The sequence below is a fragment of the Nothobranchius furzeri genome, chromosome 14 (assembly GCF_043380555.1).
Source record: "Nothobranchius furzeri strain GRZ-AD chromosome 14, NfurGRZ-RIMD1, whole genome shotgun sequence".
Taxonomy (NCBI): Eukaryota; Metazoa; Chordata; class Actinopteri; order Cyprinodontiformes; family Nothobranchiidae; genus Nothobranchius; species Nothobranchius furzeri.
In genome coordinates, this window is record NC_091754.1 from 26736899 (window position 1) to 26764617 (window position 27719).

General features: G+C 41.2%; 2 protein-coding genes across 2 annotated transcripts; both read right to left on the reverse strand.

The window, feature by feature from the left end:
- Positions 1 to 1608: 1608 nt before the first annotated feature.
- On the reverse strand, positions 1609 to 13625 carry kpna3 (karyopherin alpha 3 (importin alpha 4)). The gene is made up of 17 exons (XM_015966110.3): positions 13425 to 13625; positions 10936 to 10980; positions 7440 to 7529; positions 7324 to 7353; positions 7184 to 7236; positions 6996 to 7091; positions 5290 to 5375; positions 4127 to 4213; positions 3878 to 4047; positions 3679 to 3723; positions 3467 to 3598; positions 3235 to 3363; positions 2848 to 2952; positions 2542 to 2613; positions 2206 to 2368; positions 2020 to 2114; positions 1609 to 1934 (listed from the first exon to the last, which is right to left on the reverse strand). Exons 1-17 carry the CDS (start codon positions 13491 to 13493, stop codon positions 1836 to 1838), a joined length of 1566 nt encoding a protein of 521 aa, XP_015821596.1. The 5' UTR covers positions 13494 to 13625; the 3' UTR covers positions 1609 to 1835.
- Positions 13626 to 16886: 3261 nt separating this feature from the next.
- Positions 16887 to 27460, reverse strand: spryd7b (SPRY domain containing 7b). Its single transcript, XM_015966108.1, has 5 exons — positions 27225 to 27460; positions 25065 to 25181; positions 20420 to 20586; positions 19994 to 20096; positions 16887 to 17872 (listed from the first exon to the last, which is right to left on the reverse strand). The coding sequence occupies exons 1-5, from the start codon at positions 27328 to 27330 to the stop codon at positions 17775 to 17777; spliced, it is 591 nt and encodes a 196-aa protein (XP_015821594.1). The 5' UTR covers positions 27331 to 27460; the 3' UTR covers positions 16887 to 17774.
- Positions 27461 to 27719: the final 259 nt, after the last annotated feature.

The following is a 27719-nucleotide window of genomic DNA, read 5'->3' on the forward strand; positions in this document are numbered from 1 at the left end:
ATTTAAAGCCCCGGTGTGACCACCCCCGTCGCCGCTCTGACCCCCACTAAGTAGTTAGCAGCCAATCAGCAGATTATAAAATCTGAGACCAGGACAAGAGTTGGGATTAAAGTTTGACACCTTAAACCCAAATAAAACAGAACATGGGACGGTACATTAAAAATAAAAATAAACCGTCACCACAACAGAACGGACTAAATAAGAGCCTATTCTGATCCAATCAGCATGTCATTACAAGTCAAAAACAAACAAAACAAAGAAATATTGCTCAAAAAAAAAACATCCCCTGCCATCTTTGACAGTTATTCATACAATGACTGTCAGCTGCAGCAGCTTTGTACAGGCTTTATGTTTACATATATTTATATTCATATACTCATTAGACGGCAAGGAGAGATACACATCACGTTTTGTACAATTATTCAAATTGAGTGATGACATGTGACCTCTTCATCAAAAGTAGTTAAGTACAATAAAAGATCAGGACCTGCACTCCGTGGGTCCCTTTCTGCAGGCAGACACTGTCGTGCCTCTCAGACGTGTGCATAAGACTGAATAAAGTAAAAACCAACAGACCCAACCGTACAAAGCTGAGACATGAAACATTTGTTCTGAGAGGATTAAAACAAAAATAAAACACAACCTTATGGTCAGATGAGCAATTCTGGACTTTTCGCTTTAACATACGTTTTTGTTAAGCTCCTCCCCCTTTCAGAGTTTTCACATTACAGGAGAGTCTCAAAAACAAAACAAAAAAATCTGTTCACATAGCCAGGTGGGAACACACAGGAGAAAGTGATATTCCTCTTCTCTTAAGGTCTCTGTTGCCATTCCCTGTGTGACAGGGTTCCACGTCCATTTATACCAAAATCTACCTTCTGACTCAGAAACAGTTTGCAGCTGAATGTGGTTAAAAAAAATAATAAAATGGCATTTCTTCACATTTTAGATATTTTCTTAAATTCAGTACAGGAAAAAAGTGACGTCTGAGTCAGAAGTCCCCGTTAGTGAGTTTGCCACGAAGTCTTCTCCTTTTTGCCTTGGAGCCCTTTCTTTTCCCCGATTTGCCCAAAGACTCTCCTGGGAGGGCAGTGGGGGGTCTGTGGGTGATCATGGCTTAGCTCTGGGATTAAATCTTTAGACGAGTGAAAGAGGAGTGTGCCTGGCCTTTAGGAATCAGTGTGACCAAGTGTTTTTGTGTGCGAGTGTGTGTCGGGGGGGGGGGGGGGTACACCAAAAGACAATCCAGGGGAGGGAGAGCACAAAAATAACCCAACAAACAGCAGTATTTCTTCCCCATGTGTGATATAATTTCTAACAGAAATAAGCACACGAGTCTTAAGTGTCAAAAGTGTGTTTACATATATGTATATATTTATATATAACTGTGTGTGTGTGCGCACCTGTTTGTGTTTGTAAATGTGCTTGTGTTGTCTTTAGTGAAGACTTGACAATTGGCAAACAAATCTTGCCAAGGCTTTTTCTTCCTTCTGCTTTTTTTACCTTCGACGGATCCTCAGGAGCTCTGGCGGCACCGACAGCCGTCCTCGCGCGGGTTGCCGAGGCGCCTGTCGGATCACCAGGACTCCAAAAAAAAAAAGAATCGCACTGCTCCAAAAAGAATGACACTTTGAAGAAAAGGAGAAAAAAACTTAAGGAAAAAAATAAATAAAACGACCCCGCAGTGCAGAGGTGGAGAAAGCATCTCAGTGGTGAGATCCATGTCGAAGTGATGCTTTGAAAATCCTTCAGTACCGGATTGCCAGATTGTTGGAGATGGATGCAATGATTACAGAGTACCCATGCAGCGATGGGAACCAAAAATCCTCCGGCTTTTAGAAATTAAACTCCTTTGTTTGCATGTTGGACGCTGGATCAAAGTTGAAGGTTCCTCCTTGAGTGGTCTCAGGGATCAAGCTAGGGTCTTCGTCAATCTGGAAAAGAAACTAGGAGATATCACACCAAGCTGCAGAGGGAAAAACCTGAAGTAGAAAAAGAAATCCCTGATGGTGAACTTACATCATCTCCTGAAAAGTACTGATCAATAATCTCAAAGGCTAGTTTGTAGATGTCTTCGTTCTCATGCTGCTGCAAATTTTCTATTTTCTCCAAACCTTCACATAAAAAACATAAAAGATATCTTGTGTTATCACCAAAATGTTGTAAACCCAAGAGCATCAAGTTAAATGGAAATGACTAAATAACCTCCACACTCCTCTATGATCTCAGTGATGGTGCTGGCTTCGTCTCCAGCCATGATGAGGATGTTCTTCAGGCCGTCCAGGACGACCTGCACCACCTGAGAGTCTTTCACCGACAGCAGGCTGCAGAACGGAGGGATGACGTTCTGCTCCACCAGGAACTCCACCTACACAAACCCATACATACACACCACTTTATCGTAACACAGATATGTGGTTACAAGTCTGGAGGACGGCCTCCTTAAATCATTTACATGGACTTACAGGATGTGAAATATTCAGATAAACATTTAAAAGTGTGGTCGTGTTGCCAAGTTAAAAGTGTAAGGCTCCAGCTCACCTGGTCTTTCCTCCCACTGATGGTGAGGTTGCTGATGGCCCATGCTGCCTCCTTCTGAGTGCCAAAGTCGCCCTGTGGAGAACCAGGCTGTCATTGAGATCCACTTCCAGAGCATATTGTCAGATGCTCACCACATTTGTGACCATCTTATGAGATTTTTATTTGCCTGAACTGAAAGAATCCGTTTCACAATGTGTAAAAATCATAAAACATATTTCTAAAGCCTGATCCGCCCCCATCTGTGGAGAAAGGTGAATAACTACGAGAGTTTTTAGGTTTTCTGCTGCTCCCGTGCCGTGCACAAACCTTAGCCAGTTGGTGGATGACCATAGGAATTAACCCAGCATCGATCACAGCCTGGACCTGCTGCTGGTTCCCTGCTGTAATGTTGGACAAGAACCAGACTGCTTCCTGCAAACACAAGCAGTCAAGATCAGCCCCTTAACTTCATCCCCAAAACAGCCTTTCAGCCACATCTGGATCCAATTCAGCTTCGTTTATGCTTCATTTTGCATTAATGACTCACTTTAACGATCTTACTTCCATAACAGGTGTTATATTAAATGTAAGGAAGACTTCTGTGGGTGTATTTCGTCGGAAGTGATGATTGTTTTACAAAAACCACACCCCTCTCATTCGTAAAGGGACGGAAATGCGAGGAGCCTTAAGAGTCCCGTTTCCAGTTCGAATTACCTTGTTGATCTTTTCTTTAGGGTGGGTGAGCAGGTTGGGGAAGTGCGAGAGAACATCACAGTTTAGAACCACCTGTGTCTGCTCGTCTGTTCCCGTCACGATGTTCCCGACGGCCCTCAGAGCTGCTGTCTGGATTTGCAGGAGAAAGAATGACGAGACAACTTCAGATTAATTCGCCGATTAAAATTAACGCATTAAAACAGCAAAGAGCTCTGCATGAAAACAATTTTACCTGAACTTTGACCTCCTGATGGCTGAGGAGAGGCACAAGAAATGGAACGACCCCAGAATCAATGACCATTTGGATCTGCTCGTTGCCTCCGTCCGTCAGATAAGACAGAGCCCAGACTGTGTCTACTAGTATCTACACACACCAACATAATACAGTTAACAACTCTGAGAAAAGACATGCATGGGACGAGCACGTTGCAGGCAGAAACTTACATTAATATCAGTGTGATATATAAGCACACAGAGGGCCGGCAGAATCTGTGGGCAAAGACGAGAGGATTTTAAGTCAAATCAAAGAACAGAGCAGAAACAAACAGCTTGAACTGTCACTAGTCTAAGACTATCCTGGGTGAACGCAGACAACAACACAAAGATAGGTCTAGTATACAAAAGCGTGCCCAGACACGCCCACCTCTTGCACAGTCTCCATGGGCGGTGGCGGATCCTTGTTGCGGCAGAGGTTAACAATGACCCAGGTGACGTTGCGGAGGAAGGTGATGGGGATAGACGGGTTGATGAAAGAGAGCAGGGGCTTGACCACGCCCAGTGAAATGACATAATCCCTGCACTGTGGACCATCACCTGAGCAGGCGACAGGAGAGATCTCAGCATCACGGCTGCATTTGCCCCAGCCTACGTTCCGCCCGAGGGTCGTACTCACCGATAATGTTTCCCAGAGCCCAAACGGCCTGTTCACACACGTTCTGGTGAGGAGAGTGGAGCAGCCGCAGGAACAAGGGGACCGCATCTGGATACGAAAAAAACTTAAGTCAGAACTAGGTGGCAGCTTGTGGAGCAGGTTTCCTGGAGAAGATTTAAAGCCAAAATTAAAAAAAATCTAGGATTCCTGCTCTCAACATCACACAGAAACATGATGGACTGGTCCCAGTTCGGATCAGTATTGATGATGGGTCTCATTTACTCGGGAATTTTACACAACATCTGAGCTGGGGCCTCGTTTATCAAGCTTGCTTACGCACAAAACACAGTCGGAAAACTGCGTAAGCAACTTTCCACACAATCTTTGGGATTCATGAAAGAAAACAGCGGAAAAATGTACGCAACTTTAAGTTGACTAAGGACCTGGCTTACACACATGTTAGACATGCAGAGCACCTGCAGTGCTGCTGCTGAGAAGGATAAAATTATGCAGCATTATCACTTGTACTGCTTCGTTTCCACAAAGAACAAGACCCCCCGCACGCACACACACGCACACAGCCTGAAGCGCAGAATACGGAACGCAGAAATCAGCAGGGGGACAGATTGAGACAGAATGTCATGCATCTGTGACAGTGTGTGTGTCCTGTCACTGTGACCCGATTGATCATGCAAGGATTCTATGCAATGTTTGATAAATGAGACCCCAGGACTTCCCCCCCCCCCCCCCCCGATGTTCTGTAAAACGAGCCAAGAATAAAAACACCAGCTTGACGAATGTCCAAGGTGTCGATCCTCCCACCAACATTGTGAAGGAGACGTTCTGCTTCTTATTAGTTACCATTTTTGTTTCTGATTCTGAGACGCAGACATGAAGTACCTGGTTCAACATCCTCTAAAATAATGACAGATCTGATAAAAGCAGTTCGTTTTGCATCAGGCAAAAACGCAGAGTTTTAATTGATTAATTTAGAGCAATCTGATATACGTGAGCTACACCAACGTGCTCACCAATGCCAATTATGGTTCCTTTTTGTGTCAGATACGAACACCAGGCTGGTATTTTAGAATGAAGCTATCTTTTAAAAAAGCCGATTGGGGGAAAAGCTTTCGTCACAAACTGCAGACAGAAAATAAACACAGACTGGAGGAGGGTCAACTTACTGGACTTAACCACAGCCTGAGTCTGTGCCGACGTCCCAGAGGCGATGTTAGTCAGAGCCCAAGCTGCCTCAAACTGAAGAGAGGGACTGTAACGAAGAAATTATATTAAATTAAATAACATTTTAAACGTTTAACTTATACAATAGAAAGACAAAAAGCAGGAAAATCTGCTTTTCGGAGCTTTTTACCAAGTAAGTTGGTTGTTTCCTCATGACAAAAACAAACTAACTCGTTTTTGGCTGCATTCATGCATTTTCCTGTTTCAGCTGCAAATTTTGAGTTTCACTTTGAAAATCCTGTAAAACCTAATGGAAACTATATCATCAGGCCCTGCTCCTCTTCCGGAAGCTGGTATCCGGCCTGAAACGCGTCTCCCCTGGCCAGCACAGTGGCCTAGGCGACCATCGTCCTCTAACGGACTTGCTTGTCTAGAGGTTAGTGTCGGGCGGGTTCACATCCTGGTCTAAGCAGTACATTTTTGTCTTCTTATTAGCTACACTTGCCAGTGCGACGTTTCAACCCTTTAAAGGTAAACCTGTTCTAAAAGGACTAATCGGTTGGTTGTTTACTTTTTCTTTCTACTTAGCCAGTGCGAGTTCATGTGAGGTGAGCAGAGAAAATCAACTAAAACGCTGCTTGGAAATGACCAAATTCAAAGATGTTAGAGACAAAATATTTTGTGGAAAATAAATAAAATATAAAAACATTTCATCTGCTTCAGCTGGATGAATAAATTACTGCAGACGCCACCAGGAGTCAAACCCACATCAGCACATGGCGAAACGGAGATAGCAGATAAGACACCTTAACCACTGGACTAGCACAGCCAACGCAACACCTGACCTGCCTAAGATGCTCTGTCGGAGCGGGCGTGAGCGGAGTTTCAGTGGAGAAAAAAAAACGATTTAAAGCTGACGAAAATAACTTGTATTTAACATAAATGACATCTCAATAGTGGCAGCAGTAAAAATGTATCATATAATGTGTCTACCTTTGCTCTCAAGGGTTTAAAATAGCACGATAGGGAACCTTTAATGTAAATTTCAATTTCTCTTTTTTTTTCTTTTAGTCAAAAGTTTTCTCTATACTGCATAAATATGGTACATTCACAATACAAACAAAAGAAATAAATCAAACTTATTTAAAACTAATGAATTCATTCAAAGCCTTATTGCCTTTCCTCGTCCTCCTGTTGCAGCAGACAGGCAGAGCGTCTCGTTTGATGGTGATGGTGTTGATGTTATTTTCCTCTCGTGTGGAAAGAACAACTTCTTCCATCCTCATAATCATGGAAATGCAACTTAATTATCTCCGGGGAATGTGTCTACTGACTCTGCCGTAATATTTTCTAATAGTGAATACAGATGATCCTGGAAACTGTACAAAAATGAAGCATTTGTTGTGGAGAACCGTGGTAAAAACTCAACCGTTCCTTCTTAAGAAGTTTCTGTAACCGATCTATTCACGCTCTGCCCTCAGCGAGCACGGGGTCCTGGGAATTAAGGAACTCCAACAGACAGGAATGTTGATAAATTTGGCTTTGGCCTGAGCTGAGAGGACCAACCAGCTACCCTGCATGCCTCTGCTCACACTCACACGTGGACACACGGTGTGCACGGACGTTTGTTTTTACCCAAACCTTACTGCAGATTAAAAAAATAATAAAAATGTAGAAAAGTTGAGAATAACTTAAGTAAAACACATACTTATCGTCCCGTTCCAGGCATTTGACTAATATAGGCAGGATGCCGGACTTTATCAAGTCATCGATGGGAGGGTTTCTGTCGCTGGAGAGCAGTTTTCTGACAAAACACACGAAAACGAACAAACTTTCATTTCATGGTAAACAATCACAAGAAATGTCGACATAAACGACGTCTGAAGAGCCCCCGACCTGGCTGCCTGTACAGCACTGAGCTGTATAACTGCATTATCACTGGTTGCATTCTGCGGGGACAAAAACACGAGAGTGTCAGATAGAACAGAACAGCAGCTCATCTGAGAGCACAGGACGGCTAGAATGAAAAAGCTCACCTGTAGGATTGCATCAAGTGTAACATTTTGCTGTAAAAATTGAAAATGTAGAAGCACATTTAATAATTTGCACACTTCATTACAAAACACACACGCGCACACACACACACACTTACTCCTTTGAAGTCAGAGTCGACATCAGAGTCCTCCAGACTCTCCTCCTGTGGGACATTTCTCTTCTTCAGTAAATGCTCGTCTCGTTTATTCTGACGAATAAGAAAACAAACATCAGTGGAAGAACAGAAGAGAGAACCCATCAGTGTTCAGAAAATCTTAAAGGAATTATTGAAGAGCGTTATCTAAAAAAAAATAAACTAGGTTTACTTTCTTAAGCACAACTCCATTCATATCAGGTAGCGAGACAAAACAGACATGTTTATCTTTGATTCCCTCAAAACACACACACACACACACACACACACACACACACACACACACACACACACACACACACAGAGTTTGGGAGGCGAGCGAGTCAGGGGTAGGAGGAGATTCCCCTGCCCTACATTCTGGTGCATCATGCTGATGTGCGTCACTGATGACTAATCAGCCGGCGCATTCCCGCTGCCCTGAACACGGAATGTGCTCGACTCAGAACCACTTCAGTACACAAGAGAAGGCTTTACCAAAGATCCAGTTCAAAGCTCAACTCACACAGATAAAAACTCAGAGGAGTTCATGCTCAGCACATAAATCACACGTCCACATGAACCAGTTCATCATTTGTCAATTTTATGACACGGTCTTCTAGAGAGGTTGTGAGATAATCAGATGATTAAGTCAACGTCTGGTGGACAGAATGACCTCACGGCAGACATCTTGCCCCCCCCCCCCCCCCCCCCATCTCTTTACATCAACAAGTCACTGAAGTATGAAGCAGCCGTTTACTCCCCAACAGAATCAGCTTGATTGAGTTCAAAGTTCACGGAATATTTGAACGCCGCTCGTGAACAAGCTAATCTGGATGTCTGCACGCGGCCCTGCCAAGAAAACAACTTCCTTTTTTTTCAAAGCTCCGTTTGTTTTCAAATGCTGAAAAACACTTTTCTCACACGTCCAACAGAAATGTCTGCAGCTATGTTGATGACACCCAACTGGCTTTCCAACAAAACCCTCTCTTACCTTTCAGACTATGTTCTTCTTAGAATCAAACAGTAAATCAGAAGCTTCTCCCTGGCAATAAACCAACACTCCTCAGTGAAGTCATCTTCAACAGCTCCTTATCGTTTCACGCTCACGTCAGGCTGCAGGTCTCCATTTGCCTAATATTCATCCGCCTGTCCCTTAAAAGTGTTTCCACTATTGTACAAAACCCGGTCACAGCCCACATGGATGCATTTCCCTCACAAATCTAGCCACAAACTTTAGTTTTTGACCGCCCCATCACCTCCAGACACCAATTCACCAACCAATCGCGTCCCACATTGCAGAAGCTCCACTGGCTCTCAGTTAAATGATTTGATTCAAAAACCATTCTTTTACCAATTCAAAGCCATCCATTTTTCTTCTGAATGTCATGCTAAATATATCTAACCATCTCTCTCTTTAAATGAGCATCACCAGATTGTGAAATGAAAAACTGGGGATGAAAATGTTAATACCAAATCTAACAGACATTTTTATGAATATTCTTTTTAGGGATGCACAATAAATTGGCATCATATCGGTATCGGCCGATGTTAAGACTTTTTTTTAATATATTTCGGTATCGGTCCAATAAAGAAAACTGGGCCGATATTAACAATTGATTTTTTTTCCATCTTATTTTTTCCATTCCATCTGTTTCACAGGGTGTGTGTGTGTGTGTGGTGTGTGTGTGTGGGGGGTATTTGTTTAGTCATTATCTCAGAAGCGTAAATGTGTGTGGTGTGTGTACATAATAACATAAATTCAGCTTTAGTAATTTCATTCTATACAAAATCTGCTGTTTTTAGAAGCATTATTGTCAGTATATCTGTTATCGGCCACAACAGTGATCTTAATATCGGATATCAATATTGGCCCAAAAATTTAATATCGGTGCATCATTAATTCTTTTATTTGTTTAAAAAAAGGGTTAAATAGTTTAGAAGGTGAACAAGAACAAATAGGAAGTAACATTTTACTTTGAAAGCCAGTCAGTAACTTGTTCTGTGTGAAAACAAAGCAGTACAAGTGATAATGCTGCAGGATTTCATAATTGTATCCTTCTCAGCAGCAGCACTGCAGGTGCTCTCCATGTCCAACATGTGTGTAAGCCAGGTCCTTAGTCAACTTAAAAGTTGCGTACATTTTTCTGCTAAGTTTTCTTTCATAAATCCCAAAGTTTGCGTGGAAAGTTGCTTACGCTGTTTTCCGACCCCGTTTTGTGAGTAAGCAAGCTTGATCAATGAGGCCCCAGGCCCTTTGCTTCCCATGAGGAGGCATAGGAATGGCGGTCCAGTCTAGCAAACGGCAACAGTGCAATTGAGACATGGGGATAATTGCCATCGTTTAAATAAATTATAGAAACAAACATTTCTTGTAAAATAAAATGCTCTAGTGTCTTGAAAAGAACCAATAAATGAAATTCTCTATTATTACTAGTTGTAAAATGTTTGACATCACTGTGTGCTAGCAAATTTAACAAAATAAAGAGTAATAATGAACCATCTCATTTTCAATCTAAAAACTGAACTAGCAAATTGAAGCTGTGGAATTACATAAATCACAGAGTTAAATGCTTAGTTTCCCAAAGTAATCTGGATTAAATAATCTGAGGCTGAAGACAGAAGATTCACGACTAAATGGCAACTCGGAATGAATTCAGCCTCTATGGAAAATGCCTCTCTGCACTGGACGTTGATCCAGAGAGCTGCCATCCAAAATGGCATCAGGCCCTGCTCCTCTTCCTGGATCATCAAGTTTTAGTTGCATTGTGTTTATTTTACAAGACACATTCATAAGAGTGCATTTAAAATCAATGTTACATTAAAAAGTAAACAAGTGATGTTTATTATGAGCTAACAAAAGAGCCGTTTGAGGGCGTCGCCATGATGGGATCCCCGCTTCTCCGAAAACGGTGACTAGAACGTGGTTTACTTGGGTGTGACGTCATTTCCAGGTCTGAGATCTGACTTCTGAGGTTCTGAGGTCAGCGTCGACCAATATGCCTTTTTAGTAGAACCAATTTAAAGGCACATCCATGTGCAGCAGAATTATTTTTAAATATATATTTAAGTTCCTGAAAAACATCTACTTAATAAAAGCTTTATTACCATTTTAATTATAGATTAAACAGTTGATTACATTCAGGGTTTCAGAAATGTTGTGCAGCCACTGTTATTGGTGACACTTAATCATGCAGATAAGGTGGAAAACATTTAGAACTTAAACTGTGAAAATCGACAGCACTTAGCGGCCATCGGCTGTCCAGGACCTCCAGATATCGGCAACAGAAAAACTCAAATCGGTCAATATCCAATAACTAACGCTATCATCTATTTGACGTTGTTTATATGTTGTCAGAAGTTTAAAACTGATGTGCGTTCTTTGCTGTTCCAGAGTCAGAAACAGATCGGCCTTACGCGGACAGATTATGTGCGTGCATTTGCTTGTGTGTTCCTGAATACTGTCGTGTGAATCTTTTCTCACCTTTCTCAACTCAACTGTCACTTCGTTTCGATGTCTTCTCATAGTCTGAAACGGGAGAAAATACAAAGAATGTGAACAAGATTATATAGTTTCACACTGGCATTTAAGTGTGATGGAAGTCTTACAAAACAACAAGAGATAAAAATGTAACATGTTACAATAAATGACCGTATCTTTGTGTTTGAGGTGAAAATCAACTCATTTTAGTCCAGGTGATGAGAAACTGTTTAATAGTTTTGCTGTATAAGTGCATCTGTTGGGTTTCTCGCTCATCCAGAGCATTTTGAGATGGTCTAAGATCTTGTGACTGTTAAAGAGGTTCATGTTGCCATCCTAAATAGCCTCTTACGTAACTTTGGGCTGTCATAACAGAGAAGCGGCTCCAGACCACTGCAAAACAATGATAATGCCAGGGGTACTGATCCGAACTAAACTGCTTCTTAAATACAGATGTGAATTATCACATGATTTCAGCAATGCTCACATTTCATCTGTCGAGCAAAAGATTTCAAAACTCTAATTAATGGAATACTTTTTCAATATTCAAAACTAAGATACTAAGTCTGGGTGTGGGACCTCATTCAGTTCAATAGGTGTTAAAAATGAAATGCACTCTTTTGCAGCTGACCTAAAACAAATTTGCTGTAGTCTGAGTCACCCACTTTCAAAAACCCAATTTCATGCCGAGGTTCTGAGAAGGACTGGGTCAGACTTCCAAGATGCCTGAAATAGCATCAGGAATGCACTTTGGCAGAGGCTCGATCCCAGTAGCCATGTGCTTGTCGAACACACACTTCCAGTTTCAAAACAACCAATACAGGCACCACTCTGATGGTGAAACTCCCGTCTGGTGAATTTGGAAAGGGCATTCTCAGACATACCTTTGTTTGTGGATTATCTTGGGATTACCGATAAATTAGAACAACACTAAAACAAGTATGTTTTTGTTAGTAATCCCCCCTGTGGCTGAGAGAAATGCCCTAAAAGAAAATTGTTTACATTTCACAGATAATTTGAACAAGTCCAGAGTAGATTAGTCATTTGATTTGAACATTTTTTAACCCAGAAATGATAGATTTGCTATTTTTTGTTTGTTTAAACTTGAAACAAATCCTTTACCAACTGCTTTGGCTACAGTGTCAATGAGCAATTTAGACAAATTCAGTGAAAGATGCAGCATTTTAGATATGCTAGTAGGTACACAAAATAAATCTAGTGTTTTCTAGAATGTGACTTACAATAAAACGGTAAACTACATTTAAATTTTTACAGAAATGCTGAGTTAGGGCATTTGTGATTCGACATAACCTTTTACTACAGGTTATAGTTAACAGAATGGCTAGCTTGTTATCCTTTGCTTTTGTGAGGAAAGTCACCTAATTTAATGGTGACTGAAAATACAAATATTTAAAGAAAAACAGATAGACACAACACTAGCTGCTCGGTTGGCAGGCTCGCGTTTGCATGCTAACGAGGAGGGGTGGCTAGGGTAAACGAGCACCCGTCACCGATCCACCCAAATCACACTTGTCCATATAATATTGATTATATGTGACGTTCTTTGGTTAGCATTTTTGTTTACAGTGGGGTGGCATAAAAAGATTGGAAATATCGCGATTTTGAAGCCGGGTAGGCCCCGCCTCGCTTGAGACCGGTGTCCATCAAACTAGCTAGCTAAAGTTAGCTAGTGTCGTGTCGAAAAAAGTACACCAGTCGCCAAAGAAACCCATCATGGGAAGCGTATTTAAGGACAGCTTGTTAGGATTACTTAAATTATCGTTACATTTAGACCTAAATTTGTAATATTCTTAACGTTCAGAAACGAGATAAGTTGCTTTAGTCACTGGGTAACGTCTATTTATGGCCAAGATTTTTTTAAACGTACATTATAGGGGGAAAAAAACAATGTACATTATGATGCATGATTTCGAAGACTTCCAGGGTAAAAAAAAAACTGCATCCTAGCAGCCTACCTCAACATAACTACTGCGAATACATCATTACAATCTAATTAACTGCATAGCTTTACAGAATAAACGATACTTGACTTATATGTGGAGAAAACGTGGTTAATTTAGTTAAGTAAAACAAACCATGGTTTAATTTATAACGCATTTCCGACTAGTGTGCTTTTAATGGCAGGGGTACCTTTTTCGTTAAAACACCGGCACTGACAGCTACATCGCCTGCCCTAATTCTCATAGTTCTAAAAGCCCAACTATGATCCAGCTTTCAGTCACAGTGGTTGCTGAGGTTTATGACTTATCCACGCTGAAGTCCATCACAGCTGTCGTCTTTAAGAGTTTAATTTTCATGTAATGAAATCTTTGATGGCGACCACCCTGTGGTAGCTTAGCTAACAGGCAGGCTGGGAAGTTTCAGCCGGGGCCAGGCTACCAAGCAAGGCCTGACGGTAGTCGGCTTTTCCCATCTACATTAAAATATTAAGATTAAAGACATTTAAACGCATATCCTCAAAAAGAGCTCACCTCGACATCACGTCCCTTATTTTTAAAGCTCTTGATGCGGTGGTTTTCCAAGCCGGCGTTGTCTGCCATGGCTGTACGGGGTTTGGATTTTACTCCGGCTGTCTGTATCTCCTCCGTGAAAGACGAGGCACGGCAGCTCCTGTGCTGCTGCGGCTGGGCTGGCTCCGGAGAGGAGGAGGAGATCGCAGAGTGGGGGGAGGAGTTACATCGGCTGTCCTGGTTTCCAACACCTGAGATCAAAGCAAGCAGATGAACTGGAAATTGATGCCATGGTGCCTAATAAATCTTTATTACAATAAAAAGTCGTTTGGTAGCTTTTTGGAAAGTGTGCACCCTTCTACGTTCTACATGACAGTGGATACTTCTCTCTTATTAGGAAATCCAAAAGAAAAGGGTTCAGCAATCAGTTTGTTACATTATGCATGAGTAGTGCTGGGCAACAAATCGAAAATGTATCATTATCAAAAATTCTGACTCTTATCGAGATCATTTTTCCCATGTTAAAAATTTGATAGTAAAAAAATGAAAAGATGTGTGTAAGTTGGCAACATTCATGTCCCTTTGAGTCACGTAAAAATTTGACTCAACGTCATACAAGTGAAAGCCCCATCTAGTGGACAACTTTTGTTTCTGTACATACCTGTAATTATCGTCCATTTATCGGTATCGAGGTAAAATCCTCGAAGTATCGTGATATTGATTTTAGGCCACATCGCCCTGGCACTCAGGTTGTGGAAAAGGACAACTGTGATTGGATTGCAGACTTTTAAAATATATTTTACAGCTGCCCTGGTCAAGGAGAGAGAACAGCTGGAAACAACGCTTCCACAAACACACAAAAAAACAATTAATTGTCAGAAATTAGAAAGGCATCAAACACATGGAGGTAATTTTGGCGGGGGGAGTGGGGGGGGGACAGGGAGACATGTCCCCCCTACTTTTTCCAAAGTCAAGTTTTGACCCCTGCACTTTTTACCTTCCAAAAACAATATTACGCTGTATTAAATTGACACTGGTTGAGCTCTAGGACCAAGCGGAAAACAACCATTTGTGTTGAAGCCTGTTTCCCATTAGAGCATACTGTAAAGATTCAATAAAACCCCTAAAATATTGTAATCTTTTTTTTTATTTCATCAATTTGAAAACGAGCTAAATTCCACAAACAGTATAGCTGCTGCCTCTTCCTGCACACAAACTCACCCTTTTTCAAAAGTTAAATTTGAACCCATCGTTTTCCCAATAAATTGGTAAGTTGGCACCTGATCAATGGTTTGTCCTTTTGTTCTGGTTGATGGAGTACTGATGGCTTTTCTGAAATCGTGTCCTTTGTTTTTCAGGTTGCAGATGTGTGTCTTAAAAGACTAAATGGCTGGACCGTGTCTGCTTGCATTTCTGAGCAGACCCACAATTACAGCGTCATCAGCATATTTTATAATCAAGTGGTTTTAAAAGGTGCTCAAAAAACAGCAAAGAACAGACACCAGCTCTCGCTGCTGGTTGCTTTACTCATTACTTTGCAGCAGCTACATGTGTATGTACGTGGGTGAATGTGACAGAGGAGTTAGTGTTGTAGTCGTCGAGATCAGTCTTGAAGCCTTATTTTTATGTTATTGGTGTCATCTTGGTATCGAAGGCATTTTCGCTCTGTCTCGTCTTGGCCTGAGCAGACTGTTTTTTTTACGAGACCGGTATTTTGTCCATGTTTTACTGATGAGAGAATACCAAATTAAAATCAATGGTAGCGTAACAATTTTCTCCAGCTGCCATAGGTGCAGATTTATAGTGGGTGGGTGCAGGGGTGCCTCCAGGAATTTTGGGTCCCATCACCAAAATCCACAAGCAAGTTAGATTTTAAAGTTGTCCGCGACAATATTGATAAACTTGAGTGTTGCTTGATGGGTGGTAGGGATAATTATTAATTATCCATACATGATTATACATCTGCAATATACACTGTAGTGTATTGACAGGTCCCCAGCAACAAACTCTTCATGGGTTTACTGGTAGGGTGTTTTGCTACCATGAAGTTCAGGATTTTAGTTCAGCTGTTCCTAATTAATTAATGTAATTTCATGGCAGAAAAACATATTTTCAAGAACATGACTAAAAATAATAAAAAATATATACTTTTATTACAATATTCTTTTGATATTAACTTTGTAATGGTCTCAACCTCTAAATATCTTAACCTCGTCTCTGATCTTGGTAACGCCGTGTTGGTCTCAGCTAGTTTGGTCTTGACTACAACACTAGTGCCCACCCTGTAACTGGAGGGTTGCAGATTCGAGACTCATCTGTCGCAGTCGTTGTGTCCTTGAGTAGACTTAACCCGCCTTTCCTGCAGTTGGTCGGAGGGCCTGGTGCACCCCAGAGCAACTATGGGTACATTGGTTGTTGTTGAACCCTAGAAGGCGCTAAATAGGGCTGCACAATATATCGTAAATATATCGTTATTGCGATATCAGCATGCACAATATGCATATCGCAAAGAACAGATAAATATTGTAATGAATGGTCAGCTCAAATGTTTGCTACGCATTCTGTCATTCAAACGGACGCATGATGTTTTTTTAACAAATCAAATAGAGCTCTTGACCTATTTGGCCAAATGGGTGGGTTCTCATAGGTCAGATGCCCGCCCCCGAGACAGACGGCACTTAATTTTGATGGTTGGCAAACACCTGAGTTTGCTTTGTTCTGCTCTTCTTACTGATTCTGCTTTTCCCGGGATCCACTGATCGCCTTTTCTTGTTCATTTTCTTTTTCCCTTTTCTCACATCTTTTGCTTTTCTCATTTATATGATTTTTTAATCTATTTGTTTTTGATTTTTGTTCCGTTAAATTATTTATCGCAAGTAATATCATCATCGCAATATCAATCATTGCTATCGAATATCGTAGGTTTTCCTAATATCGTGCAGCCCTAGCGCTAAATGACATTTACCAATAAAAGTGGTGAAGAGAGAGCTGAGCCGGAAGGCAGAGCTCAGGATTTACCAGTCAACCTATGTTCCTACCCTCATCTATAGCTTTGTGACAGAAAGAATGAGATAATGGATACAAGCAGCCGAAATGACTTCTCTCTGCAGGGTGGGGAGAGAAGCTCAATCATCCGGGAGGGGCTCGGAGTAGATCCGCTGCTCCTTTCCATCAAGAGGAGCCAGCTGAGGTGAGTTGGCTCAGGCATCTGGGAAGGACACGCTGGAGGGACTATGTCTCTCAGCTGGCCAGGGAACACCTTAAGCGACCCGATCCTTCCCATTCCGTGCCAGTTTGGTCGGTGGAAAAGGCCTATTAGGATTCCCCCAGAGGAGATGGCCAAAGTGGCTGGGGAGAGGGAAGTCTGGGCCTCTCTGCTTAGGGTGCTAATCCAACCCCAGGTAAGTGGATGAAAATGGATAAATGGATGGAAGTGATACAAAGAAAAGTTTGATTAAGAAAAAAAACAATAAGAGCCAAAAGTTGCACCTCCAAAAACAAATGTTTATTGGATCAACAATATTTGGATCTGTACAACATTAGTGCAAAGACAAGCAGTTGAAATATTTGACTGTCACACTTCAGCAGCAGATACGCATCGCACAATAACACAACATAGTGACAACTGTAGATATCTGTCCAATCAGACCCAACTAGCATCAGCTTCTGAATAAATTAACAGGATATGAGAAGGATTAGTTAGAAGGGTGATCTGAAAAGAAATCTCAACTCATTAACACTTTCTAGCTCATAATTCAGCACCATCAGACCACAGTGTCACCTGGAATGTTAACTGCTCTACGGCTGTTAGTACGAAACCGTGTTTAAACCCAGATCGTTACACAAACAACACCTTAGTCTTCTGGCTTTTTATCACTCAACCTTTATTAACCCAACAACTGCTGGTCCAAAAAAAGTCCCCTCGATTTTAATGTGAAATCAACAGAAATAAATACAGGATATATGCTGATGTCTAAAGCTTTAGCAGGTTACAAGGGAGTGAATGAATTAGTAAACATGGCTTCTGATCCTGAAAATGGGAACACTTGACCATTACAGCCACTGTCTGGTATCTATATACACACAGTGATGTAAGCAGCTAACGAGAGTTGTTCGTAGTTTCATCACCACACACTCACAAGGCAACTTCTTTACAGTTTTCTACCAGGGCAGATGGTAACAACAGGGGAGTAAAACTCACAACCCCCTGGTTCAGAGCAGCAGTAAAGAAAAGGGAAACTGGTAGATAGACATGAAACACACTCAAGCCACATATAACGATAATATCTGATCAAGGGCGAACTGTAGTGTCACAGATTGTGATAAAACTCAGAGGAGGTCAGCAACACAATCAGCAGCTGAAGTGTTCATTCAGAAGATTTGCTGCTCAAAGAGAATCTTCTCAAATCCTTGTGGAGGCGTGTGGTAGAAGTCACTAAACTGGCAGTCTAAGATGGCACTGTCGTCCACTGAAACAATAAAAAGGTTCAAAACACACAATAAAACACTCTGACACAAGGTTTTTACACTAAAAAGAATGAAACACACTATAATATCCTACTCAATATGCACCATAAATATAAAACCGTTTCCTTTTCCTAGACAGTAGACTCACTTAGATTTAAACAGATGAGTTTTTGGTTTCTATCATAATAAATACGATTTCCAGCCAAATACTAAACACGCTTTTCTGACATGAGAAAAAACAAAAGTATATAGGTGAGAATTACCTTTGCTTGAGCCGATTTCATTAAAAAGAAAATAAAACATTCTGAACTGATGTGATACTTGTTTGCCAACAGAAATGTAAAAAAGTATTTTTCACTAATAAACTCAGTAAAAGCCATTTAATAATTATATCAGCTAGGGCTGTGCAATTAATCGAATTTTAATCACAAATACGATCTGAGTTTTGAACGATTATACAAACAAAACAAGCCGATTATTTGCTCCTCCCACTTGCGCTGCCCTGAGTTGCAAATGAAGCACTCCTCCCACAGTGTTGCTAACTTAGCGACTTTGACGCTGTTTCTAACAGCTTTTCAGACCCCCTTCTTGACTTTTTAAATCTCAAAAGTACCTAGCGAACACCTCAGAAACATCTCTGGTAACCCTTAGCTACTTTCTGGATAACTGTCGTCGACATTTCCTGCAGGTTAGCTAAACACTCCGCCTGCGCTCCGGACCGTTCTTCAGGACATTAGGAAAGGGAATGATGTAGTGATGTGTCAGTTGCTACAGAAACAGCTCTCAGAGCCGGCTCCCTGTTGGATTAACCAGAGTGAGTGACACACACACCGCACCTGCGGACTCCTGAGCCGCTAAAAACGGCTAAATGTGCGGCGCGCTAACCACATGTGCAGCTTGCCCCTGATTGCTGTGAGACTGGGGTGGGGGGTGCAGCTGTGGTTGGGACAATTATTACATTAACTGATGGACTTGTAAATAAATATTTATCAATAAGGTAGAAATAAGTTCCTCACTGATAACTAATAACTAATCTCTCTGAGGACACGGTGCTAGTGCACTCTCCTACAGCACCTTCACACGACTAAATAAATGTTACGCAACATTTTGTGAACATCAATTTATTTGTTATAAATGCCACTGTATAATTCTTGCTGTCAGTATTTGCAAGATATTGGTATTTGGGTCTGTACTGGTTAGACTTAAATGAGTTAAACCAAGGTTTATAGCCCTTGGGTCATAGACTATGAGCTATAATTATATTGGTCTTTTTATACTGATAATCAGGAGTTATTTTAGTGATCATCTCGTTTCTTATTTAATTTTGTCCCGATTGTCAGTCAGTTTTATGACTGAATAAAAACAAATAAAATCAGCATAAATTGAAAAATTGTCTTAAATAATCGAGATCTCAATTTCAGTCACAATAATCGTGATTTTTTTTGCCATAATCGAGCAGCCCTAATATCAGCTGCATCATTTCATCTAATTAATGTTTTCCTCTCACAGCCACATACTGCCCTCTTGTGGAATAAAATGTAACTGCTACGAGAAGAGCACGTTTGTCATCTGAAGGAATTCAGAGTAAAGGCCGACCGATAAGGGTATTTTAAGGCTGATGGCCGATATCTAAAGCCAGTTATTAGGCCAATATTCATACGGTTTAGCAGCACACTGATTGTGAAAGACAACTGAACACTCACTGTGTGAAAAATAAATTAAATAGGTCAATAAATCTCAATATTTATTGAACTTCAAATATAAAACAAATTCAAAACATTAAAAAAAACGGTGTTGGGGTCCTTCGGGTCATTTCTTCAGTCTAGTCGTGGCGGCAGTTGGCCACACAGGTGCCCGATTTGTTTTTTAATCAGCATTTTTATGAATATAGGAAAAAATTGAATGATTTAGATACATTCAATATTATCCAATTCAGATACAACTAATTACCTCTAAAATACATAAATGTTGACACTACTCATTTAAATACCAACCAGCTGCATGGTAGAAGCAAAAACTAAATAATTAGGCTTATCTGTACTACAATTAAAGTAATACTGGTAAATGTGATCCTGCAGATAACAAACATTAGTTGACTTTTTAGTAAAGGAACACAAACTCACCGTAAACAACGGGGTACACGGTGCCTCGGATCCCTGACGCAGGACAATGCATGTTCTTCCCATTAAGATATAAGTTCAGCTCCACGTGGTCATATGTCATGCCCTGGTGAAAACAGAAGAAGTCAGTAATGAAATCAGCTGAATCTTTTCATAGTAAAATTCCTCTAAAATGCAGAAATCTTTAGAAAAGAAGATAAATACTTTCATCTTAAATCGGCATTATCCTACCATTAGTGTCAAGCTAAAGTCTTGAGTTACTTTAAAGTTTTCAAACAACTTTAGCAAAACGCAGGAACACATCAGCAACAGCTCATAAATCTTTAAATCATTACGTCATTACCCAGCCACAGATTCATAGGAAAACTGTTTAAAAGTACTTCATATAACAGACCACAGCTTTGATGTGAAGGTACAAGCATCTCCTACCACAATGTCGCCCTCCTGTGGAAGGCTGTTTGCAGGTAGCCGGTTCTTCTCTTCGTTATTGTGGTAGACAGACCCATCATGCCTCAGAACCAGGCTGTTGGCGTCTCTGCCCAAAGGCACTTGGTTAAGATTCACTTTCTGAGTGGCCACACCAATTCCCCAAACACCTAAACATAAAACAAAACAAATGTATCAAAGTTTGAGTCACTTTTTTGAACGCAATCATCAAATTGCATCAGGATCCAGAACTCAAACTCATTTTGTCTGAATGTAACATTAAAATGCAAATTGCAGGTTAGAGTCTCCCTTGAACCAATGTTTGGAGAAACAGATTAGCTTGATCCAGAGAAAAATGCTGGCTCTGACACAGAGGAAACTTTAAATGTTTATAATTATACTCATGATGGACCACAACCATACAGTCACGAGCCTGCTGCTTGCCCCAGAGAGCAGAGACAAGCCAGAGGGAGAAACGATGGACAAAGAAAAGAGAACAAGTTGTGCTGTCAGGAGAATCAGTAGACAGAGCAGGTGTCCCGGTGGGTGAACGATGCTAGCTAGATAGCTAGCTCAAACTTGTGTGCTAACATCACAATATTGTACAGATTACTGTCATGTACCAGTGAATTAAAAATACTATTGGTCAGTTAAAATAATATGGATTCTTGACAATAATAAACAATAATGAGCTTTTTCAGCTGTTTCCTACTCATTCATTAAAATTCTAATTCAAAGAAACTTTATTAATCCCAGAGGGAAATTAGTTTCAGTACACACAATTCTGAGATCAGACATACAGGTGCTGGCCAGTAAATTAGAATATCATCAAAAGGTTGAAAATATTTCAGTAATTCCATTCAAAACGTGAAACTTGTACATTATATTCATGCAATGCACACAGACCAATGTATTTCCAATGTTCATTACATTTAAATTTGATATTCATAAGTGACAACTAATGAAAACTCCAAATTTGGTATCTCAAAAAATTAGAATATTCTGAAAAGGCTGAATATAGAAGACACCTGCTGCCACTCTAATCAGCTGATTTACTCAAAACACCTGCAAAGGCCTTTAAAAGGTCCCTCAGTCTTGTTTTGAAGGCACCACAATCATGGGGAAGACTTCTGACTTAACAGCTGTCCAAAAGACAATCATTGACACCTTGCACAAGGAGGGCAAGACACAAAAGGTGATTGCTAAAGAAGCTGGCTGTTCGCAGAGCTCTGTGTCCAAGCACATTAACAGACAGGCGAAGGGACGGAAAAAATGTGGTAGAAAAAAAGTGTACAAGCTCTAGGGATAACCGCACCCTGCAGAGAATTGTGACGACAAACCCATTCAAAAATGTGGGGGAGATCCACAAAGAGTGGACTGCAGCTGGAGTCAGCGCTTCAAGAACCACCACGAGGAGACTCATGAAAGACATGGGATTCAGGTGTCGCATTCCGTGTGTCAAGCCACTCTTGAACAAGAAACAGCGCAAGAAGCGTCTCGCCTGGGCCAAGGACAAAAAGGACTGGACTGATGCTGAGTGGTCCAAAGTTATGTTTTCTGATGAAAGCAAGTTCTGCATTTCCTTTGGAAATCAAGGACCCAGAGTCTGGAGGAAGAGCGGAGAAGCACAGAATCCACGTTGCATGAGGTCCAGTGTAAAGTTTCCACCGTCAGTGATGGTGTGGGGTGCCATGTCATCTGCCGGTGTTGGCCCACTCTGTTTCCTGAGGTCCAGGGTCAATGCAGCCGTCTACCAGGAAGTTTTAGAGCACTTCATGCTTCCTGCTGCTGACCAACTTTATGGGGATGCAGACTTCACCTTTCAACAGGACTTGGCACCTGCACACAGTGCCAAAACCACCAGCACCTGGTTCAAGGACCATGGTATCCCTGTCCTTGATTGGCCAGCAAACTCGCCTGACCTTAACCCCATAGAAAATCTATGGGGTATTGTGAAGCGGAGGATGCAATACGCTAGACCCAACAATGCAGAGGAGCTGAAGACGACTATCAGAGCAACCTGGGCTCTCATAACACCTGAGCAGTGCCACAGACTGATCGAGTCCATGCCACGCCGCATTACTGCAGTTATTGAGGCAAAAGGAGCCCCGACTAAGTATTGAGTGCTATACATGCACATTCTTTTCATGTTCATTCTTTTCAGTTGGCCAACATTAGAGAAACAAACATTTTTTCATTGGCCTTTAGAATATTCTAATTTTCTGAGATACCAGATTTGATGTTTTCATTGGTTGTCACCTATAAATATCAAAATTAAACGTAATAAACATCGGAAATACATTGGTCTGTGTGCATTGCATGAATATAATGTACAAGTTTCACGTTTTGAATGGAATTACTGAAATATTTTCAACCTTTTGATGATATTCTAATTTACTGGCCAGCACCTGTACATAGGCAAAGACACATGACAAGAATTGGTGACTGTGGTCATTCGCAACCCGAGTCGCGCTACCTTAATAGAGATCAGAGAGGTTTACATGAGGATTGGTTCAGGTGGAGGAAAGAAAAGGCACTTCAGAGTTACCCTCCACAGGGAGGGCAGTTTTGCTATGCAAAGAACACCTCAGACAGAAAAGCAACAGACTTAAGACATTACACATCATAAGTGTCCACTAGGTGGGGAGGTAGGGTTGGGGACTCTCCTCACATCAGTGCATGCAGCCGCGATAAGCAGCGCTCGTCACCTCCGTTTGGACAGGGGAGGGAGGTAGTTGGGTTTAGAGAGCACAGTGACTCCTGGAAACGATTCCACAGCCATCATCGGTCGCAGTCCCGCCCAGGCAGGGATAAGGAGGCACAGTTACCATGGCGACGGCAGCATTCCACATTTCTTCTGAGGGGGAGTAATCACTTCAGCCTCACAGGCTCAAGGGCACCAGATTCAAATAAGAACTTGTTTTGGGGCCAGACAGAGATAATTTCCTCTCTGTCTTAAAGTTCTGTTGATCTCCAACCCCTCTGAATCCAATAATGGCGTAGATTAATCTATCCCAATCCGTGCTGATCCGTCAACTCTATCCTTGACGGCATCAACCTTCTGTGCCAGAGTCTGAATCTAAGCCAAAGTTCCAAGCTTAGGACTCATCTCGACAATTATATGAGTCTGTGCATTCAAAACCTGGTGTAATCCATCCCTGAGCTCCGGGAAAGAGCCAATATTCCTCGACAGCTCGTTAATTTTCCGGTAAGCCAGGTAACCGCTCAGGCCAAACAGCACGAAACCTGACACCAACACCACGAATATCCAGACGTCTTCAGAATCCTCTACAGACATTTGAGATAAGCAGATCAGGTTCCACTGTTTCCAGGAGTCCATGATATGCCCAGCTGGCTCTGTCCCAGAGGGGCAACCGGGAGCCCCTTCTCCCGTTCTCATCGTTGAAAAAATTTTGTCAGTCGCATTGAGAGACCAACTGACCAGGTCCATTTTAATAATTTCCATTTTTCCTGAAAAAATGCAGAAGCGCCGTGCACCCAAAGACAGACAAAGAGCCTTGGGATAAGATGGGAAGGAGAGGAGGAAAAAAAGCGTCTGAACTCTCCAAGAGCCGTTTACGTAACGTAGCTCAGCGCTTTAGAGAGGGACAGAGACGCCTTTCATTCCGTTCTGGAACTAGGCACAGGTGGTTCTGATCTGAATACGACCCAGAAACCAGCTTCCATGGCCCGTTAGGAATTTTTAAAAGCTGCCCATCCTTTTCTGGAGGAAGGGAGGGATGTTGAACTCCCATCACATCCATTTTTCTGAATTGGAAACCCGTGGACTCGATGTCTGGACAAGCTGGAGTTTGTAGTAGTGATACACTGAAATGAAATTTTTGGGCAAATACGATATCTGACAAGATCATTGTCATGGCCGATACCGATATTTGCCGATATCGATATGCTGACATTAATGCTTCTAAAATCAGCAGATTTTGTATAGAATGAAAATCATTAAAGCTGAATTTACGATATGTACACACAACACACAAATTTACAGTTCTGAGATGATTTCATTCACTCTTCACATGACTAAACAATTACACATCACCCCCCTCACCCTCTGAAACAGGCAAACAAATGGAGATGAGATTGAAAAAATATTGGTTGTAAATATCGGCCCGGTTTTATTTATCGAACTGATACTCAGGGTTTCCCTGAGCGCTTTATAAGCCTGGCGGCCCGCCAAGCTTTGCTTGGCCACCTATCATGCTAAGCGTCATGCCCCGCCCCCTCCCCTACCGTGTCTGCTGATACGAACGGCGCAACGAAACTAAAGCCCTCCATCAGCTGATACTGGTGAGAAACAGCAGCGGAACGTGCGCATCCCCCCCCCCCCCCCCCATGGAGTAGCGCTGAGGGACGGAGCTCTTTAACCCTTCCACTGTCCTATCAAGTGACCCTGCCAGTACAGGGGGTGGTTAAACAGGGTTTAAAGTTTATCCGTTGGCAGGGGTGAAGAGACGCACCCCTCAAAACAATTTTAAATAAAAAAAAAAATACACCAGGGGTCCATCTGACCCCAAATAACAAAGTGGGACGGTTAAAATAATCAGAGAACAAAGAAGAGTTTCAATTAGACAAAAAAAAAAAAAAATTTTAGATGCAGGAAGGCTGTAGATGGTGAAAATCAAGCACTTACCGCTGGACTGGATCTTAAACTCAAAATAACTTTTGTTCTGGTGCAACGGAGCATTGGCAAGGCAACCCCCAGTGCCACATATCCTCCGGCCGCTCTTTACAATCACAACATCAGTGCCTGTAAGAAAATCATAAAAAATAATTAGTTTATGTTTTAAAGCTTATTTTTATTAAAGCTGCTTTAATTTCAGAAATGATGTATGATTTTTCAGAAATCCGTAAAAGTGATTATCTTATCATGTACTGTGATCAAATGTAAGCGATACGCCATTTTTTTGGTGTGTGCTAAGCACGCCCCCTGCCTCGCAGAACTCAGTGCAAAACTGAGCACCAACCAGAACTAACCAATAGTGTTAGACTACCGCTTACTTGCTTCAAATTTAAGGATTACTTCAGCTGATGCAGAGTTGATGAACTTTTTACAGACAAGTCTCTAAAATATAAATATATGAGAACACAACATGACATGAGAATAATACTCGTAAAACAGCGCATTTTAGCTGTTTGTCGGCTACAGAAGCACATTTATAAACAGAAAGATGAAGTCGCCATCTTAAACAAACAGAGCAACAGATTTTTTGTGAGATATGCTTGTCAGCCACTAGATGGTGCCATCGGATAAGAGAAACACTCCAGAAAGAAGCTTTAAGTTAACTAATGAATAAGTTGGTAATGTAATGCTGACTGATGTCCATTCTCCTGGAGCCCCATCCAAAAGTGGGTTTATTTATCTAAATGTGTAATCTATGTTGTTAAATGTTAAACCTGAAATAGTTTAACTTTTTGACCTGTAGAACTTATTTATTTTAAGTCTGAGATACACTTCTGTGATATATTTCAGATTTTTTCAAATTAGTTTATGCCACACTTTAGATCAAACAAATTTCAATGTATGCACATCCAAAATGTTGTTTTTAAATGATTTATTCATTTAATTATTAAGCAGAAAATGCTATCCAACCTTAGCCTGGCAAGCCAGACTAAATAAATGTATTATTTAAAAACTTTGCAAAGCAAGAATTTGGTCTAGTTCACTAGGCTAATCCAACCTGGCTGTGTGAGGAAAAATCTATTCCCCCTTGGTACTGAGTCTCTCAGTTTTGCCCCAATTTTTTTACAATATTGTTTAAATTTTGCCACATTGGAGGGGTTTCCAGCTGTTTAGGGTCAAAGGTAAAATATTATCTAACAGGATCTTCAGCTACAGCTGAATTCATGGTTCCAGGTCCTGAAGCAGCCCCAAACCACTACACTCCCACCACCATGTTTGACTGTTGCTATGATGTAGCTACAGTCAAACACAAGAGTTACTTTAACTGTTACTAAAAATGTAGTGTTAGTTTCACATCTGATACAGGACACACACTTTGCAGAAGGTTCCACTTTTATCTCATCAATCCAATGACACATTTCCCAAATATCCTTGAGATTACCTAGACTTTTTTGTTAAATGCAAGAAAGGCCTTAGTGTACTTTTTGGTCAGCAAGGATTTCTGCCATGGAGGCCAAAGTGGAGTCATGAACTGTGATAGTAATCACGACAAAAGAATGTTTGAGGTTTTTCTGCTCTTAAAATCCTTTTCTTTTTAAATTTTTATAGATGTTTTAACCCCTCTTGTGTTGTCAGGTAGGTTATATATACATATACAAGTGGTTTCTTATTTTCACCTATCTGATAGTAATCTGGACTGGGTGTGGCTAGCGAAACTGAAGCTCTTATAAATAATGTGATTAATCGCGCTTAATATTTTAAAAAATTGGTAATAACTTAAAAACACACACAAAACACGTATTTAGTTAGGTTATGTTTATTTGATGTTGAAATCTGTGTGTTGATCTTAATCAAAATGCAAAAGCTGAAGAAATCTGTAAGAGGTTATTTTTTCTCGACTGTAACCACGTCTCGTTAATTGTACTACAAAATAAAATTAACAAAGACAAAACGAATACATCTTGTAAGCTTTTGTGCCAAATTAATTATATTATTTTGTCTCAGTGGGGCTAAAAGTAAGCATTTGAAACCAACAAGACTACAATCGAAGAACATCAATAGCATTTTTGCTAGCTCATTTTAGCAGCGGGATTGACGCGCTATTAAGATACGTTTAGATATCAAACTGCGTCTGTATAAGGTCCTTGCAGCTCATAAAACCTTCCTTACCCATGTGATGAGTGTCTAACTGAACAGTGGGCATCTCTTTGAGGGGAACATGCCCCGAACCGCCTTCTCCGCAGCAGCCAAAACAACACGTAAACATCGCAGCCATTCTTGCTTCCACACTAGCCAAACATCCGGAAACGAACCCAGAAAACCAAAGAGCACAGGCGGTCACAGCATGAAAAGATCCGCCGTTATACAACACCGGCTCCTAGCGGAAATAGTCAGAACTACAAGTGTGCCTTGCTGCCTCACGGTATCCAATCACAGCTGCTAAGATAGGCAGTTGCTCCTGATGGCATGGAAACAAGGGAAGAAAATCAAGGTCAACATTTTTCCACGTGACTAAGTAACTATTGAGTATTGATGTTACATAACACAGAATGTGCTAAAAGTTGAATATGTGGGAATCGGAGTTTAGATTTGGCGTTCTAACTGTAATAAATCAGCCCATGACAGCACACTGATCAGCTTCTGTTGCTGAACCGAGGAGTACCT

What these genes read in the sequence shown, in the direction of transcription:
- kpna3 (XM_015966110.3), bottom strand. Translation starts at nt 13,493, where the DNA reads ATGGCAGACAACGCCGGCTTGGAAAACCACCGCATCAAGAGCTTTAAA. An exon ending in GGCTCTGGGAAACATTATCG is followed by an intron (nt 4,048 to 4,126) that starts GTGAGTACGACC and finishes TCGCCTGCTCAG; the next exon opens with GTGATGGTCCACAGTGCAGG. An exon ending in ATCAGGAGGTCAAAGTTCAG is followed by an intron (nt 3,364 to 3,466) that starts GTAAAATTGTTT and finishes CTGCAAATCCAG; the next exon opens with ACAGCAGCTCTGAGGGCCGT.
- spryd7b (XM_015966108.1), bottom strand. Translation starts at nt 27,330, where the DNA reads ATGGCTGCGATGTTTACGTGTTGTTTTGGCTGCTGCGGAGAAGGCGGT. An exon ending in CACAGGAGGGCGACATTGTG is followed by an intron (nt 20,097 to 20,419) that starts GTAGGAGATGCT and finishes TGTTTTCACCAG; the next exon opens with GGCATGACATATGACCACGT. An exon ending in CGTGTACCCCGTTGTTTACG is followed by an intron (nt 17,873 to 19,993) that starts GTGAGTTTGTGT and finishes TTATTGTTTCAG; the next exon opens with TGGACGACAGTGCCATCTTA.